The sequence below is a fragment of the Chanodichthys erythropterus genome, chromosome 1, assembly GCF_024489055.1.
Source record: "Chanodichthys erythropterus isolate Z2021 chromosome 1, ASM2448905v1, whole genome shotgun sequence".
Lineage (NCBI taxonomy): Eukaryota > Metazoa > Chordata > Actinopteri > Cypriniformes > Xenocyprididae > Chanodichthys > Chanodichthys erythropterus.
In genome coordinates, this window is record NC_090221.1 from 35751741 (window position 1) to 35768683 (window position 16943).

The 16943-nt window shown below is 36.8% G+C and overlaps 1 protein-coding gene across 1 annotated transcript in view; it reads left to right on the forward strand.

Annotated features, from left to right (window-relative positions):
- Nucleotides 1-16943, forward strand: part of slc16a2 (solute carrier family 16 member 2) — a 51592-nt gene that overhangs the window by 9587 nt on the left and 25062 nt on the right. The window contains exon 2 of the mRNA XM_067383491.1: nucleotides 14844-14988. Within this exon, the coding sequence (XP_067239592.1) occupies nucleotides 14844-14988 (145 nt within the window). The remainder of the gene's footprint in view (nucleotides 1-14843; nucleotides 14989-16943) is intronic.

Consider the following 16943-nt stretch of genomic DNA (forward strand, 5'->3'; position numbering starts at 1 on the left):
TGAGTGTGTGTCTGTGAGTGTGTGTTTGTGAGTGAGTGTGTGTCTGTGTGAGTGTGTTTGTGAGTGTGTGTCTGTGAGTGAGTGTGAGTCTGTGAGTGTGAGTCTGTGAGTGTGAGTCTGTGAGTGTGAGTCTGTGAGTGAGTGTTTGTGAGTGAGTGTGTTTGTGAGTGTGTGTTTGTGAGTGAGTGTGTGTCTGAGTGTGTGAGTGAGTGTGTGAGTGAGTGAGTGAGTGAGTGAGTGAGTGAGTGTGTGTCTGTGTGAGTGAGTGTGTGTCTGTGTGAGTGTGTGTCTGTGTGAGTGTGTGTCTGTGTGAGTGTGTGTCTGAGTGAGTGTGTGTCTGTGTGAGTGTGTGTCTGTGTGAGTGTGTTTGTGAGTGAGTGTGTGTCTGTGAGTGTGTGTTTGTGAGTGAGTGTGTGTCTGTGTGAGTGTGTTTGTGAGTGAGTGTGAGTCTGTGAGTGAGTGTTTGTGAGTGAGTGTGTTTGTGAGTGTGTGTTTGTGAGTGAGTGTGTGTCTGAGTGTGTGAGTGAGTGAGTGAGTGAGTGAGTGTGTGTCTGTGTGAGTGTGTGTCTGTGTGAGTGTGTGTCTGTGTGAGTGTGTGTCTGAGTGAGTGTGTGTCTGTGTGAGTGTGTGTGTGTCTGAGTGAGTGTGTGTCTGAGTGAGTGTGTGTCTGAGTGAGTGTGTGTCTGTGTGAGTGAGTGTGTGTCTGAGTGAGTGTGTGTCTGAGTGAGTGTGTGTCTGTGTGAGTGTGTGTGTGTGAGTGTGTGTGTCTGTGAATGTGTGTGTCTGTGAGTGTGTGTCTGTGAGTGTGTGTCTGTGAGTGTGTGTCTGTGAGTGTGTGTCTGTGAGTGAGTGTGTGTCTGTGTGAGTGTGTGTCTGTGAGTGAGTGTGTGTCTGAGTGAGTGTGTGTCTGAGTGAGTGTGTGTCTGTGTGAGTGTGTTTGTGAGTGAGTGTGTGTCTGTGAGTGAGTGTGAGTCTGTGTGAGTGTGTGTTTGTGAGTGAGTGTGTGTCTGAGTGTGTGAGTGAGTGTGTGTCTGTGTGAGTGAGTGTGTGTCTGTGTGAGTGTGTTTGTGAGTGTGTGTCTGTGAGTGAGTGTGAGTCTGTGTGAGTGTGTGTTTGTGAGTGAGTGTGTGTCTGAGTGTGTGAGTGTGTGTCTGTGTGAGTGTGTGTCTGTGTGAGTGTGTGTCTGTGTGAGTGTGTGTCTGTGTGAGTGTGTGTCTGTGTGAGTGTGTGTCTGTGTGAGTGTGTGTCTGTGTGAGTGTGTGTCTGTGTGAGTGTGTGTCTGAGTGAGTGAGTTTATGTCTGTGTGTGAGTGAGTGTGTGTCTGTGTGAGTGAGTGTGTGTGTGTCTGTGTGAGTGTGTGTCTGAGTGAGTGAGTTTATGTCTGTGTGTGAGTGAGTGTGAGTCTGTGTGAGTGAGTGAGTGTGTGTCTGTGTGAGTGTGTGTCTGAGTGAGTGAGTTTATGTCTGTGTGTGAGTGAGTGTGAGTCTGTGTGAGTGAGTGAGTGTGTGAGTGTGTGAGTGTGTGTGTGTGTGTCTGTGTGTGTGTGAGTGAGTGAGTTTGTGTCTGTGTGTGAGTGAGTGTGAGTCTGTGTGAGTGAGTGAGTGTGTGTCTGTGTGAGTGTGTGTGTGTGTGTCTGTGAGTGTGTGAGTGAGTGAGTGTGTGTGTGTGTCTGTGTGTGTGTGAGTGAGTGAGTTTGTGTCTGTGTGTGAGTGAGTGTGAGTCTGTGTGAGTGAGTGAGTGTGTGTCTGTGTGAGTGTGTGTGTGTGTGTCTGTGAGTGTGTGAGTGAGTGAGTGTGTGTGTGTGTCTGTGTGTGTGTGAGTGAGTGAGTGTGTGTCTGTGTGTGAGTGAGTGTGAGTCTGTGTGAGTGAGTGAGTGTTTGTCTGTGTGAGTGTGTGTGTGTGTCTGTGTGTGTGTGAGTGAGTGAGTTTGTGTCTGTGTGTGAGTGAGTGTGAGTCTGTGTGAGTGAGTGAGTGTGTGTCTGTGTGAGTGTGTGTGTGTGTGTCTGTGAGTGTGTGAGTGAGTGAGTGTGTGTGTGTGTCTGTGTGTGTGTGAGTGAGTGAGTTTGTGTCTTTGTGTGAGTGAGTGTGTGCGTGTGTCTGTGAGTGTGTGTGAGTGTGTGTCTGTGAGTGTGTGTGTGTGTGTGTGTGTGAGTGAGTGTGTGCGTGTGTCTGTGAGTGTGTGTGAGTGTGTGTCTGTGTGTGTGTGAGTGAGTGAGTTTGTGTCTGTGTGTGAGTGAGTGTGAGTCTGTGTGAGTGAGTGAGTGTGTGTCTGTGTGAGTGTGTGTGTGTGTGTCTGTGAGTGTGTGAGTGAGTGAGTGTGTGTGTGTGTCTGTGTGTGTGTGAGTGAGTGAGTTTGTGTCTTTGTGTGAGTGAGTGTGTGAGTGTGTGAGTGAGTGTGTGTGAGTGTGTGTCTGTGAGTGTGTGTGTGTGTGTGTGTGTGTGAGTGAGTGTGTGCGTGTGTCTGTGAGTGTGTGTGAGTGTGTGTCTGTGAGTGTGTGTGTGTGTGTGTGTGTGTGTGTCTGTGAGTGTGTGTGAGTGTGTGTCTGTGAGTGTGTGTGTGTGTGTGTGTGTGTGTGTGTGTGTGTGTGTGTGTGTGTGTGTGTGTGTGTGAGTGTGTGCGTGTGTCTGTGAGTGTGTGTGAGTGTGTGTCTGTGTGTGTGTGTGTGTGTGTGTGTGTGTGTGTGTGTGTCTGTGAGTGTGTGTGTGTGTGTGTGTGTGTGTGTGTGTGTGTGTGTGTGTGTGTGTGTGTGTGTCTGTGCACGTTTTCGTGATATATCAGGACACAAATTTGTATCATGACATGGGTATGACAGGTATTACAAGGAGATTTTTTGCTATTGCTAGTAAATTGTGCATAATTGAAAAGAAATGGCAAGTATCACATTGAATTAAAATCTTGAAGTAGAAACACTAAAATAGACTAAAATAGTATTTATTTTTAATTATGTCTTTATGAAGGTATCAGGGTTGACAGTTTTATTTGCACGTCTTGAGATCAGGGTTTTGAAACCAACTGTCTATTTGCTGATGTGATTAAAAAAAATGTAATTACATTTTTACACCTATATATTATGGATAAAAAAGATACCTGTTTTGCAGAATAAGCCATCTAATACCAAGTTATCATCCTTTTTTTCCCTTCTACTGAAATCAGAGCAAATGTTAAAAAAAGGTCTTCCCTTCAAAGATAACAACACCAGCAGGTTCTGCACTTGTTTCACAAAACTGATGATTTATGGTAAAATACTCACACTCTCTTTTTTTCTCATTCGTCTCTCTGCGTGACAGCGCTTTAATCTGCTGCCAAGTAATAGGGGATTTGATTGGTCCGTGAGGGGTTCATAGGGGCGTGTCCAGCATCCCCCTCCTCGCTCACAATGGTTCGGCCTGTCCGAACACGCACAAACAGCAATGTTTAATCTCAATAGGGGATTACAACAGACACTCCCACCCAACTTCACATGTAGGTTAATACAAAAAGAGCTCTGTCTCAGCTGGGAGAAAAATAAACTTGGAAACATTTTAGGTCAGGTAGATTCGTTAGACCTAATGCAGCCATGCTGGTTTAACAATAGCAAATGAGATTGTCTGAGATAATGAATAGGAAATAGTTTTTATCTTTGAATTTTTATAAGTTACATACAGTGATGCTGCAGTTGTGAAATGTATTTTACCTTATTTTTTATAATAATGAAATTGTAAAGTAGAACAGTTGTTCTGCTTCATATTTTTGTGGAAACTGTGATACATTTTTTTTCACGATTCTTTGATGAATATGAAGTTCAACAGAACAGCATTTATTTAAAATAAAACTCTTTGGAACATTATCAATGTTTTTACTGCCACTTTTGATCAAGTTAATGCATTCTTGCTGAATAAAAGTATTAATTTATTTTAAAAGAATCTTACTGACACCATAGATTTGATTGTGAACTCTCTGTGCCTCGCTGACAAAATAAAATGCTCCGAACAAACATAAATACCTTGTTTATAATGTTTTAAGCTCTTATATGTCAAAAGATCAATGCAAATATGATTTCTCCTGTCATGACCCCTTTAATTTAAAAAATATAGAATAATGCAGATGGGAAGGGAAAATGAGCATCATTGACCCATAATTCAGCTGTAGCTAACATACACACACACACACACAGTTTCCTGAACGTCACGGTTTTACATTTTCCGTCTTTCTTTTTAATTTCCTCACTATCTCTCCCCATGTGTCCACACACTCCTGTACAGAAGGACTGCTGGTAATGCATAGATCATGTTACCTCTATGTATATCTGGACCGCATGAACTCGGACGCTCTCTGCTCTGTTTCCGCTCACTCTTTCTGCATCTCATGCTTGTTTAGAGAGAGTTTGCCTCTGTTATATAAGACTTTTCTAAAAGACACAGCTCTATGGCAATGAAACACTGGGAATGTTCCCAGTGTTACTCTTTGTAATTGCAGTTTTAGTAGTACAAGTTCAGTTAGAGATCTCTAATTCAGTTGTTATATTAAGAATGCAATTGCAGAGCCCTCCAATTGAATTACAGATACGTATCTTTAATTTGTTTTTTACTAGTAAAAATTCAATTAAAGACCTCTGAAATTGCATTTTTACTAGTAAGAATTGAATTAGTACTAGTAATATTTGGATTAGAGAAGTCTCTAATTGTAATTCTTACTAGAAAAATGCAATTACTGGGAACATTTTAAGCTAAAGTGGCTGACATACAGCTCAGATCTTGTTAAAGGCGATTTGAGGCTCAAAAGCATGGTTTAAAAGTGAAGTGTATATGAATACACGGTAACTTTAGAATAATGGTCCATCATTAATAAGTAACTATGTAGGAAGTAATGCATCACTAATTACTCAAGTTTTACCTAGTCACTATGCAGTAACTACTAGCGATCTGGACCATTATTTTAAAAGTGGAAAAGATGTTATATTAGTTATAGTAGGTGAAGTGTTAAAGCAGTACTACTGATTTGTCCTGCATTACTTCCTGCATAGTTATTATTAATAACGGACCATTATTCTAAAGTGTTACCCATTTCTCTTCTCCCAGCTTATTTTGCAGAGACAAGAATTTCACCTTGCTCTGTTTGTTAGAGAATTTGGCAGGCATTTGAAGAGTTCAGGAAGAATGTTTGGAAATTATTATTATTTTTTTGCAGTTCTGTTTGGTCACACTAGTGGTGGAGGAAACGTCCTTCAGCTTTAAGCTATGAGAAAAAAAATCATTGTACATGTTTTGCTGCCTTCAAGTCATTCATGACTAATGTATGTTTACATGCACCCTCATAATGAGATTATGAGATTTAGGCAATATTGCGATTAAACTTTACCTCATGTAAACAAAATATTTAATCAAATTCATGTGATTAAGCTCATAATCATAGAAACTGTAATCATAGTTGTGGCACATGCCGATTTTAATCACAATAAACAGACATGTAAACACTTAAATCGCTTCTTTTCCTCTCTGATTATAGTGTGCATGTGCATTATGGGCTGCTGAAGAAACTTGTGTGACATGAATATAATGCAGTGCGTTTGTCAAAAACATTTTTAGGAGCATCACTGAAAAAATGACAATTTGTACAGTCAGTCTTTATGTGCAGTAATATGATTGTGATAAAATGTGTTTGAGTGATCGATTGAGTGTGCTTGAAACCAGACATTACATTTGTATACGATTATTTATAAAGTATTAAGCTGTAACTAAACGTCTGCATACACAATCCTGCTGAAAGGCCTTTCCTTGCTGCACAGGTGAAATGAGTTGAAGGTCTGAGAACAGTAGACAAGTGTTGGTGAAAGGTGAAAGCGTTCGTTGGCTGTCTGGCATGTAACTGATAGTTTTTGAGTGCTGGTTAACACAGTGTATTCAAGGCACAAATGGAGACAGCAAGTCTATGAATATGTTTGACAAGCGTAGTGCATATTCACCTATTGTGTGTATTCGTAAGCCTCTAGACATTTTTGCTTACAACTTTTAAATCAAATGACATTATTTTTTCCCTCTGTTTATGCTTTTCAACTCTTTAGATTTTCCACTGTTTCAAATTGATTCTTGTTAGAAGTGATTTGAATCTTTTTGATGTGGCAAAGCAATATATTTGAAAGCAAAGGATGGATTTTAGCAGTGTTTTGACATGCATCATTGCCACACTGACCTTTCTTTGTACACCACAGGTGTGTTTGGCTTTGTGATTCCTACTTACGGCTGTATATTTAATTACTTTGTGCAATGGTTGATATGCAAATCATAACACACAGGCAAATAGTTCAAATGGAAATATGCCTGAAGAAATGTTTGCATGTAAATAACACTACAGAAGTTTTTTTTTTTTTTTTTGTTCTGGTGTCTTTTTGCAAAGAAAAGACATACCTTAAAAATAAAGGTTCCTAAAGGGGTTTTTCACAGTGATGCCGCATCAAAGCATACAAGAACTTCTTTCATTTATTCATACAAATCTCATAAAACTCTGCTTAATGCAATAACTGGATGATCACAGTGCACTTTTATGCAATAATGCAGTGTGAGAGTCTGCATGAAGTGTGCCAGCGTTACAGATTTGTGTACGTTGTGCTGCCAAATGAGTGTTTCTGAATCTGTCATTTGATGATTAAAGTATTTTACCCTCAATATGTGCAGCTGGGGATTGTGTGTGTGAGCTGAATGAGCTGAGGGCAATCATTTTTGTCTGGATTTGATGGACACTCTGTGTCTGTTTCCCCTCCTGCTTCTGCACATGTAATATTGATTATCAATGTTGACTGGTCATGGATGTTTAAGACCATTGTTCACTGCACAGGACTGAAGGGATGGATCCCAGCCACATCTCTGTTGCTTTCAAAGCCAGTGTCACCATAGTGAAATATTCCACTTTGGATCTGAGCTCTGCATCTCAATGACCCAGGAGGGATTGAATACAAGTAATTCAGGCTAGATACTGGGAACATGTTAACTGATTTATTTAAACATTTTCATGTCTTTTCCTTTTGGATTTTAAGATATAATGACAGATATTGCACAGTACTGAATACATCACAGATGTTAAAACTACACTCTAAAAATGTTGGGTTGTTTCAGCCCAAATTTGGGTTAAATATGGACAAACCCAACTGTTTGGGTTACATTTTTAAATTATATTTTTTACCCCAAGGCCGGGTTTGTCTATCTAAATTTGGGTAGAAACAAAGCATTTTTTAGAGTTCTCTTATTTTGCTGAATTCTGTTTTATAGAGATACGATGTTGTAAACTGATAGCAAGTATTGCAAATAGTGATGCACAGAAATTCTTTTTTTTTTTTTTACCAAAACAACAGAACCATAATTAATGTTTTCAATTAGCCAAAAACCAAATTGGAAAATAACGCTTTTTTACTGTTATAATCAATTAATGAATCACATTTATTTAATAATCAACACTCAAATAAAAAGTAATAAAAACAGCCAGTTAAGTAAAAATATAATGAATGTGTCATGCATTTATTTAGCAAATTGCTCTTGTTCATTTTTATGTTCGACTATACGGTCATTGCATGGCTTTTCTGAGGTAAATGTAATGTTATGTGACATTGTTTACAAGCTGTTTTATTTAAATCCTCTTCGCTTGAACTGAGAGCACATTAAAGAGTGCCAAAACTGCATTTATGTTTTGAATTTCTTTATAAAAATATGTGATCTCAGAAGAGGATGCAAATGGATATAAGTAGAAGAATTGTCTGACAAAGCAGGTTTCGGATCTGTAGGTATCGCCCAACATTTGATATTTGATTTAGGCCCTGTTTCCGCCTGGTATTAAGATGTGTTTTGGTCGATCGTATCACAAGTAGACAAGTTAAAGTTAAAGTTAATGAGATAATTAAGCAATCAATAAGGCTGTGACTGAAGACAGTTGTAGTTCTTGTGTTTCTGTTTTCTTCAGTGATTCTGCTGCTTGTTAACAGCAGGTGTTCATCACTACTGCACAATCATCACTTAATTAATTGCTTAATTATCTCATTGACTTGAACTCTGCTTCAGTGTTTTTTTAACACTATTTAGAGAGGGTCCATATGTACTCTGAGCTGAGTTGATTTAACTCTGGGGATTTTGCTGTGTGTTTTAGTCCGTCTCTTTTAATCACGTCTGTCCTGATTTCTTCGAGGGGAGGGTTGGTGGGCGGGTAAATGTATGTTGTTGTTTTTTTTCAGATCTTTCAATCTAATGGACAAAATAATATTTACATATGAACGCGACTGGAGACGACAGAAAAACATACTTTTATTTCTGCTCAAAGACCACGGCGAATGCTGTGAGTGCGTATTAGAAATCAGGAATGGTGAGAGAACATTGTGTTTGGTACATTTTTCATCTTCTAACCAAACTTCAGCCGAGAATGTTTAAATCCCATCTGGCTAGAGCGCTTCCTATAATGTTTATGCATTAGATCAAAAGGCAGACTTTTGTGGCTGTTTGAACACATTTGACCACATGAGCATCTACACTATGAAAGCAATCCGGTCGAATGTGTTTTCGACTACCTCTGGAAGTGATCGAAAGTGGACAAGCTCAAAAGGTTTGTTGTTCATTTGTGATCCGATTGATCAAAACGTATCTAAATGAGACTTCTTATAGGTTGATACTGTCAAGCCCTACACAGTCATTTGGTTTCCCTGACCTCAAACTTAGTTTAAAGGAGGAAGATTGGGAAGAAGTTTGTGTCAATGAAAATTCCAGAGTTGGGTTTTTTTTAGAACTCGAACTAAGAAGATCCTGTATAGAATATGTGTAAAAAAAAAAAAAATGCAATTATAAATGCTTTAAGGACTTGAGGGAAAGTAAATGGACTTCAGTGTTGGTGTCTGGAAGCTGGCGCTCCCTGTACAAAAGACCCATTGAAAGTCGAATAGGAGGTCTTCAGTGGAAAATTGTACATGGGATACTAGCTAAAGACAGACACAAAGCATGTCTTGGTACAGGATGGTTGTTTAGTTTCAGTTTGTTCATTTATGGTCCAAAATACAACCAGAGTTCTGGAAATGTTGAGATGTTTTTAAATCTGAATAAAATGAAAACTAAAAGACTTTCAAATCACATGAGCCAATATTTTATACACAATAGCACATCGATAACATCACAAATGTATAAACTGTGAAATTTCACAATTTTATGCACAAAATGAGCTCATTTCAAATTTGATGCCTGCTACAGGTCTCAAAAAGTTGGGACGGGGCATGTTTAGCATGCTGTAGCATCTCCTCTTCTTTTCAACACAGTTTGAAGACGCTTGGGAATCGAGGTTATGAGTCATCCCAACATTTCCTGAAATTCGGATTGTATTCTGTTGATTAAATGTTTCTTCTAACTTTCTTATGATTTCTGTAACTTATGACCCAGACATGTTCTTGACAGGTTTCCTGAGATTCGGCCTGACAGAGAGACATGAGGGAGCTTGTAAGGACAGGAGGGCATGAACAGAGAGAGAAAGAGAGAAAATAAAGGAAGAAAGGGGCGTTCAGAGAGAGTGATCCGTGCTTCCCTGCGGCTGAGTGTCTTTATCCACAATCTGTCAGAGAGCATCTGTCAGTGTTTGTGGGTCACTCATTTCCTTCTTTCCTCTTTTCTTTCTGTTCTAGAGGGAAGCTGCTTTCACGTCTGTCCTTTCTGTCTTTCTCTACCTCATTTAACAAATGATCCCATCATGAAACATGTGGAGCAGACTCATTAGTGAGAATTAGGAGTGATTTGGAACAAAGGAGAGCAGAGAGGGGAGGCATAAAAGAAATAGAGTAACAGAGGCGTGTGAGTGAAAAATGCAGGAATAGAGTGCAACAGTCGACTTCATTAGGTAAAATCCCATTCATTTTCTCCATAGAGAAATTGACTTTAAACAATAAGGTGTTTCCTCAACTCCAGGCATGTTTATGGACTTTTTATGTTGATTTTTGTTAAAAAATAATGTATTTAACTTTTTCCTGATGTACACGGAAACCATGCCATCATCATTTACTATGATTTACTCGTTTCATGTGACTTTATTTACAGCATTTCAAAAGACATTCAGTCTTAAAATATTAAAATCCATTATAAAAATATTAATTTTAATGTTTACAAGTAGACTGAAATATACATACGTATTTTTTTAAATTTATATACATTTTACATAAATGTATTTCACATACATTTTATGGAATTTTTGGCTGTCGAGATAAATATAATCTGAGCGGAATATATTTTTGTTTATTTTGCTTCAAGCAGTAATATTGTCAAATTTTGCAAAAAATAATTATGTAATTGTGTGAAATGCTAGCCTTTTAGCAAGAAAAAAAATCTGTCATTTTATTTAAGAAATGTTTAAATCGTCATTTCCACCACAGAATAAAAGGTGATTTGAGACATTTTGAGATATTTTGGATTAGTGCTGTGAAATCGATTAATCACGATTAATCGCCTCCAAAATAAAAGTTTGTGTGTTCATAATATATGTGTGTATTGCGTATATGTAAATTTATATATAAATACACACACATACATGTATATATTTAAGAAATTGATGTCATATATTTTTATATTTAAACAATTAAGTGTGATTAATCACATCCAAAATAAAAGTTTGTTTATGTAATATATGTGTGTACTCTGTATAATTATTTTGTATATTTAAATACACACATACATGTATATATTTAAGAAATATTTGCATGTTTATACTGCATATATATTTATATAATTTATATCATATATAAATATAAATATTTTAGCGATTAATCATGATTAATCGTTTGACAGCACCAAAGAACATTTGGAGGCGATTAATCGATTTTACAACCCTATTTTGAATAATTGTGTGATGCATGTTTACCCACCGTCGGACATGTCAAATGATGATATACAGGTGCTGGTCATATAATTAGAATATCGTGAAAAAGTTCATTTTTTATTGTAAATTATTTAAAAAAAATGAAACATTCATTTATACTAGATTCCCTACATGTAAAGTAAAACATTTCAAAATTTTTTTTTAATTTTTTAATTTTTATTTGTTGATTAGAGCATACAGCTAATGAAAGTCCAAAATATTAGAATATTTACATTTGAGTTTCATTAAATGAGCATCCCTACAGTATAAATTCCGGGTATCTCTTGTTCTTTGAAACCACACTAATGGGGAAGACTGCTGACATGGCAATGGTCCAGGAGACAATCACTGACACCCTCCACAAAGAGAGTAAGTCACAGATGGTCATTACTGAATGTGGTGGCTGTTTACAGAGTGATATATCAAAGCATATCAAATGCAAAGTTGATTAGAAGGAAGAAATTGGTGCACAAGCAACAGGGATGACCACAAGCTTAAGAATACTGTCAAGTAAAGCCTAATCAAACACTTGGGAGAGCTTCACAATGAGTCAAATGAAGCCAGAGTCAGCGCATCAAGAGTCACCACACTCGGACATCTTCAGGAAAAGGACTACCAAGCCACTTCTGAAACAGAAACAACGTCAGAAGCATCTTACCTGGGCTAAGGAGAAAAATAACTAGACAGTGAACAGTGGTCGAAAGTCCTCTTTTCAGATAAAAGCAAATTTTGCATTTCATGTTGAAATCATGGTCAGAGTCTTAAGGAAGACTGGAGAGGCACAGAATCCAAGCTGCTTGAAGTCTAGTGGGAAGTTTCTGAAGTCAGTAATGATTTGGGGGGGGCTGTGACGTCTGCTGGTGTTGGTCCGTTGTGTTTTATCAAGTGCAAAGTCAATGCAGCCATCTTCCAGGAGATTTTGGACCACTTTATGCTTCCATCTACTGACAAGCTTTATGGAGATGCTGATTTCCTTTTCCAGGAAAAGGAGCAAGTCCTTTGCTGTAATATGTGCTGCCGACCAAGTATTGAGTGTACAAATGAACATACTTTAAAGAACTTGAACTTTTCTGTTTTGAAAATCCATTTTTTGATTGATCTGAGGAAATATTCTAATATTTTGAGATACTGGATTTTGGACTTTCATGAGCTGTACGCTCTAATCATCAAAATTAAAAAAAAAAAAAAAAACTTTTGAAATGTTTTACTTTACATGTAGGGAATCTAGAATATATGGAAGTTTCATTTTTAAAAATAATTTACATTAAAAAAAATGAACTTTTTGACAATATTCTAATTATATGATTAGCACCTGTACATGAATGCTTCAGAAGAAGAGGTCTGTGTGATTTCAGCTTCATTTTAATGGATAAAATGAGAGGGAAGGTGAGAGGATGTTAGAAGTAGAAAGAAAGGACGAAAAACTGAAAAAGAACAGTTCCTCCGACTGTAGCTGTGGGTTCAGGAAGTTTCTCCTTCCTTGTTTGGCAGTTTTGGGTTTCTCTGGTTTATTTTTCAAGCATTTGTCTTTCGAAAAAATGTAAACGAATCGAATCCTTTGCTTACAAAAGCAGTCAGAGGGTGACAGGAGAGAACCATGTGTCCACTCCTGTTTTTCAGCTCTCTGTTTCAGCTGTCAGACACATGGGCCACAGTGAGGGTCACATGGTGTGACATGTTTCTCTCGCTCATTGGTGGACTCTTTTGACACGGCCATCCAGAACAGCATTACAACACTCTAAACAAGCTCCTTAGCAACCGCACAACAGCACAGGGAAGCACACTTTTATTTAAGTGTGCTTAATTGTATTGGATGTGCAATTGTAGTGTACTTCAAATCATCAACTGTTCTTACAGATAATATAATAATAATATTAATTAGGTATGTAATGGTACATATATTCATCTTGAACCGATACAGTATGGATTTCACGGTTTGGTGAATACAGTTAGTCACAGGCGATCCACACTCCAGTCCACACGGGGGCGCGCTGGTAATGCAATGCTGTTTGCTAACTGCCACAACAGGAAAAAGCGCAGACGAAGAAGAACAGATGATCTAGATATGCGTGTAATCAGTGTTCCAACTGCGGAAAGACATCGGTAAAACAGATTGAGAATAATATTTCACGTAGCATTACATTTACCTCGGGAAAGTCATTTAGTGTCCACAGCATGTTAGTTGACTAGAGAAATGAACTCTAGAGGGAGCATTTCACTTTGCACTATATTAGCTTATATATTCATTATATTTACCCATTATAAAACCCTTTGTTGTTTTGTCCAAACCGGTTCAGGTTCGATTCCACCACCCTCTCTTTGGACTTTGTATGTTTGGGTTCAAACATTTGCATCATCAATGAATCTATTTAAACTTTGTCCTGACTCCATCTCTGGTTTGTTTTGTGTTGGCTGTGCATTATTTTTGATGGGTTTAATCTAAAGTCCTCTGATATTTTCTGCTTTCTGTGTGCTTTATTTTTCTTGGAGAAGTAAGGTAATCCATTCCTAATAGTCACTGGAATGTTTAATCCTCAGACTCCCACACACACATAGACTTATCCACCTCATGTTTTCTGCATGATCTTTTATCCGGGCCGTTAGAATCTGCCGCTTCCAGAACATTCTATTCCAAAACGGAGACTCTTTGCATTGTTCTAAAGTTCTGAGCTCGTAGTTCCAACGGAACATCACAGAAAGATCGGTCATTTGCAAAGCTAACAAAACAACAAACAAAACCCTGACTATGAAACCTGTGGAAAACATACGTCTCGTACGACTCCATAAGCCAGCGGGAGTCGCAGGGCCTTGTGTGAACCCTGACCCTGTGTTCTTCTGCGGGTAAACACTCGGTCACTTGGTTTGTTAACGTACCGCTTCCTCTCTGGAATCATGGGGCCACATTTCCACTGAACCTCAGCCAAGAATGACTCGCCGAGGAGGGCTCACACACTCACACACACTCACTCACACACTCACACAAAAACACAATCAAACACACATACATGCAAAAACACACTCACACTCTCTCTCTCTATCACACACACAATTATGCACACACATAAACACACTCACACACACACATACTTGTTTTTGTGAAATGTGGGGACATTCCATAGGCGTAATGGTTTTTATACTGTACAAACCGTATTTTCTATCCCCCTACACTACCCCTATTCCTAAACCTAACCCTCACAGGAAACTGTGCACACTTTTACTTTGTCACAAAAACTCATTCTGTATGATTTATAAGCCTTTTGAAAAGTGGGGACATGCTGAATGTCCTCATATTTCACCTCTTTTTGTAATACCTATGTCATACCCATGTCATTATACACATTTGTGTCCTGATATTTCACAAAAACAAGTACACTCTCTCTCTTACACACATATATACACACACACAAATTCATGCACACACTAACGCCCACTCTCGCTCTCTCTCTTACACACACACACACACACACAGACAGATCAGCGTCAAATATTGAACCAGTGCCCTCAGACTCCAGACACTCTGTGCAGACATTAAACTACCTTTGAACCATGAAACACATGCAGTGTTTGTTTGTCTGAGCTTGACATGGATTGAGACGGCCTGTGCTCCAAATACACAGATGATGAACTTTCATCTGAACGCAAGTTTGGGTGCATGCATGTGTGAAATACACTGTTTGATTGCAACCCTGGAGTATTCATCACATGAGTAAAGTTCATGCACACAAATGAATCTCAAAGCTGATTATTTGGTCAGTGATCTTATTAGTGGTTTTCTGTTGCTCGTTCTTAGGGTTAGGGATTTGCATAGTTTGTGTGACTTGTTGAAAAGAGGTGTTGTTGCTTTTCTAATCCATTAAACGGGCAAAAATATCACACAGATTTACACTGAGCCATAGAGACAGCATAAGGAATCAAATAGCAACCACATAGCAATGCCCTAGCAACAGTTCTGGTACTGTATGTTATCAATTGATCACATGTTTTTTCTCTCTTTCTTCAGCATGGGTTGGAGCTCTGGCGATGGGGATGATATTTTTCTGCTCTCCGGTGGTCAGTATGTTCACCGATCACTTCGGATGCCGGAAGACGGCCATCTGCGGAGCGTTTGTGGCCTTCCTCGGCCTTCTCACCAGTTCCTTCGCAACGTAATGCCTTCTTCCTTTTCTTAGTTTTCCTATTTAGCACTTTGTCCAGTGTTTTATTTTCCATTGTTTTAGCCTTTTCACATGTGCTTTAAATTATAAATTACCAAAACACACACACACGCAAACCACCAAAACCATTTCTTGAGCGTACACTGTTATATTCACAGAGATTTGGGATTGAATGTTGGTTATCAGTACAAAAACACCTAATATTGGCGTTTGCACCACACCACATTATTTATAGTCAATATTTTTGTGCATTTTTCCAAAAACTAATTTTTTTCTGTAGATATTTATTGTTATACTGTTTTTTCTTGTGATTTTTTCAGAAGAAAAATATTTTTCTGTAAAATATTTATTTATATTTATGATTTTTGTTAGAATAACTGTTGAATCGAACTGACAAATATACCATAACTATATACTTAGAACAAAATGAAATAAAGTATTTCCTAAAGCAATATTTTTCTATAATATCGCTATCATTAAATTATTCTTTTCTCATGAATGTTTCCAAAAACAATATTTTTTCCTGTTAAATATTTATTGTTATATTATTTTTTTTTTGTGCATTTTTCAGGAGAAAAATATTTTTTATTCGATTTTTTTACTAACTTAAATTTAACTGATGAATATACCATAACTATATACACTTTAAATTTAAATTTTGCAAAAAAAAATATATATTTTTCTTTAAAATATCTATTAAATTATCCTTTCGTTGTGCATTTTCTAAAAACAATATTTTTTGTAAAATATTGTAAAAATATTTATTATTAAAAGTTTTCTTCCTTGTACATTTTTCCATAATCTATATTTTGTATTTTTTCTTGTGCATTTTTCAGAAAAAAATATTTATCTGGATATTTGTCTGTATATTTATTTTTTATTTGATTTTTTTTTTTGCTATAACTGTCGAACTGAACTGACGAATATTCCAAACAAAATTAAATGAAATATTTCCTAAATTAATATTTTTCTATAAAATATCTATCATTAAATGATTCTTTCTTTGTGCATTTTTCCAAAAAACTATATTTTTCTGCAAAATATTTATTTATATGATTTCTTTCTTGTGCATTTTTCCAAAAACAGTATTTTATGTAATATATTTATTAAAAGTTTTTCTATAACTGTAGAACTGAACTGACGAATATACCATAACTATATATGTAGACAAAATGAATTCAAAATTTTTTATAAAATATCTATCATTAAATTATTCTTTCCTTGTGCAACAATATTTTTCTGTAAAATAGTTATTATTCTGTGTGTATTATACAGTGTGTGCATCAGAACTCACAGAGCGCTGAACGATGCTTTCTGCACTGACATTTGCATTCTGAACATTTGATAATGCTCAAAAACAGAAAATAGTTATATTTCAAGATGGCCATATTAGGAATTTTTTAATAAAAAAAAAAAAAGAAAATCATAACTGTTGAACTGAACTGACAAACATGCCATAACTATACAGAACAAAATGAAATCAATAATTTTCCCCATATATTTACTATTGTATGACATTATTCCAAAAACAATAATTTGATGTAAAATATTTCTTATTATAGGATTTATTTTCTTGCATATTTATTGATAAAAAAGTTCAGTAAAATATTTATTATTAGGCCTATGTGGTTTCTTTCTTGTGCATTTTATTAAAAACAATATATGTCTGTGAAGTATTTATTATTACAGTTTTTTTTCAATTGCTAACAAGCGTTTACCATTACTTAAAGTACTTTAAGCAACACACCTACAGTACATCAAACAATCAGCTAAATAGTTAATTTTCTGCACAAAACCATATTTTGTTAAATAAACACGAACTCTAGATTTCAAAATGCTAAAAATCTTTTTTCAACACAAACTAACTATCAAAACACAGCAAACCTGATTCAAAATTGAGTCATTCTGTCAAACACTATAGCACTTGTTTTCTATCCATCATGAAC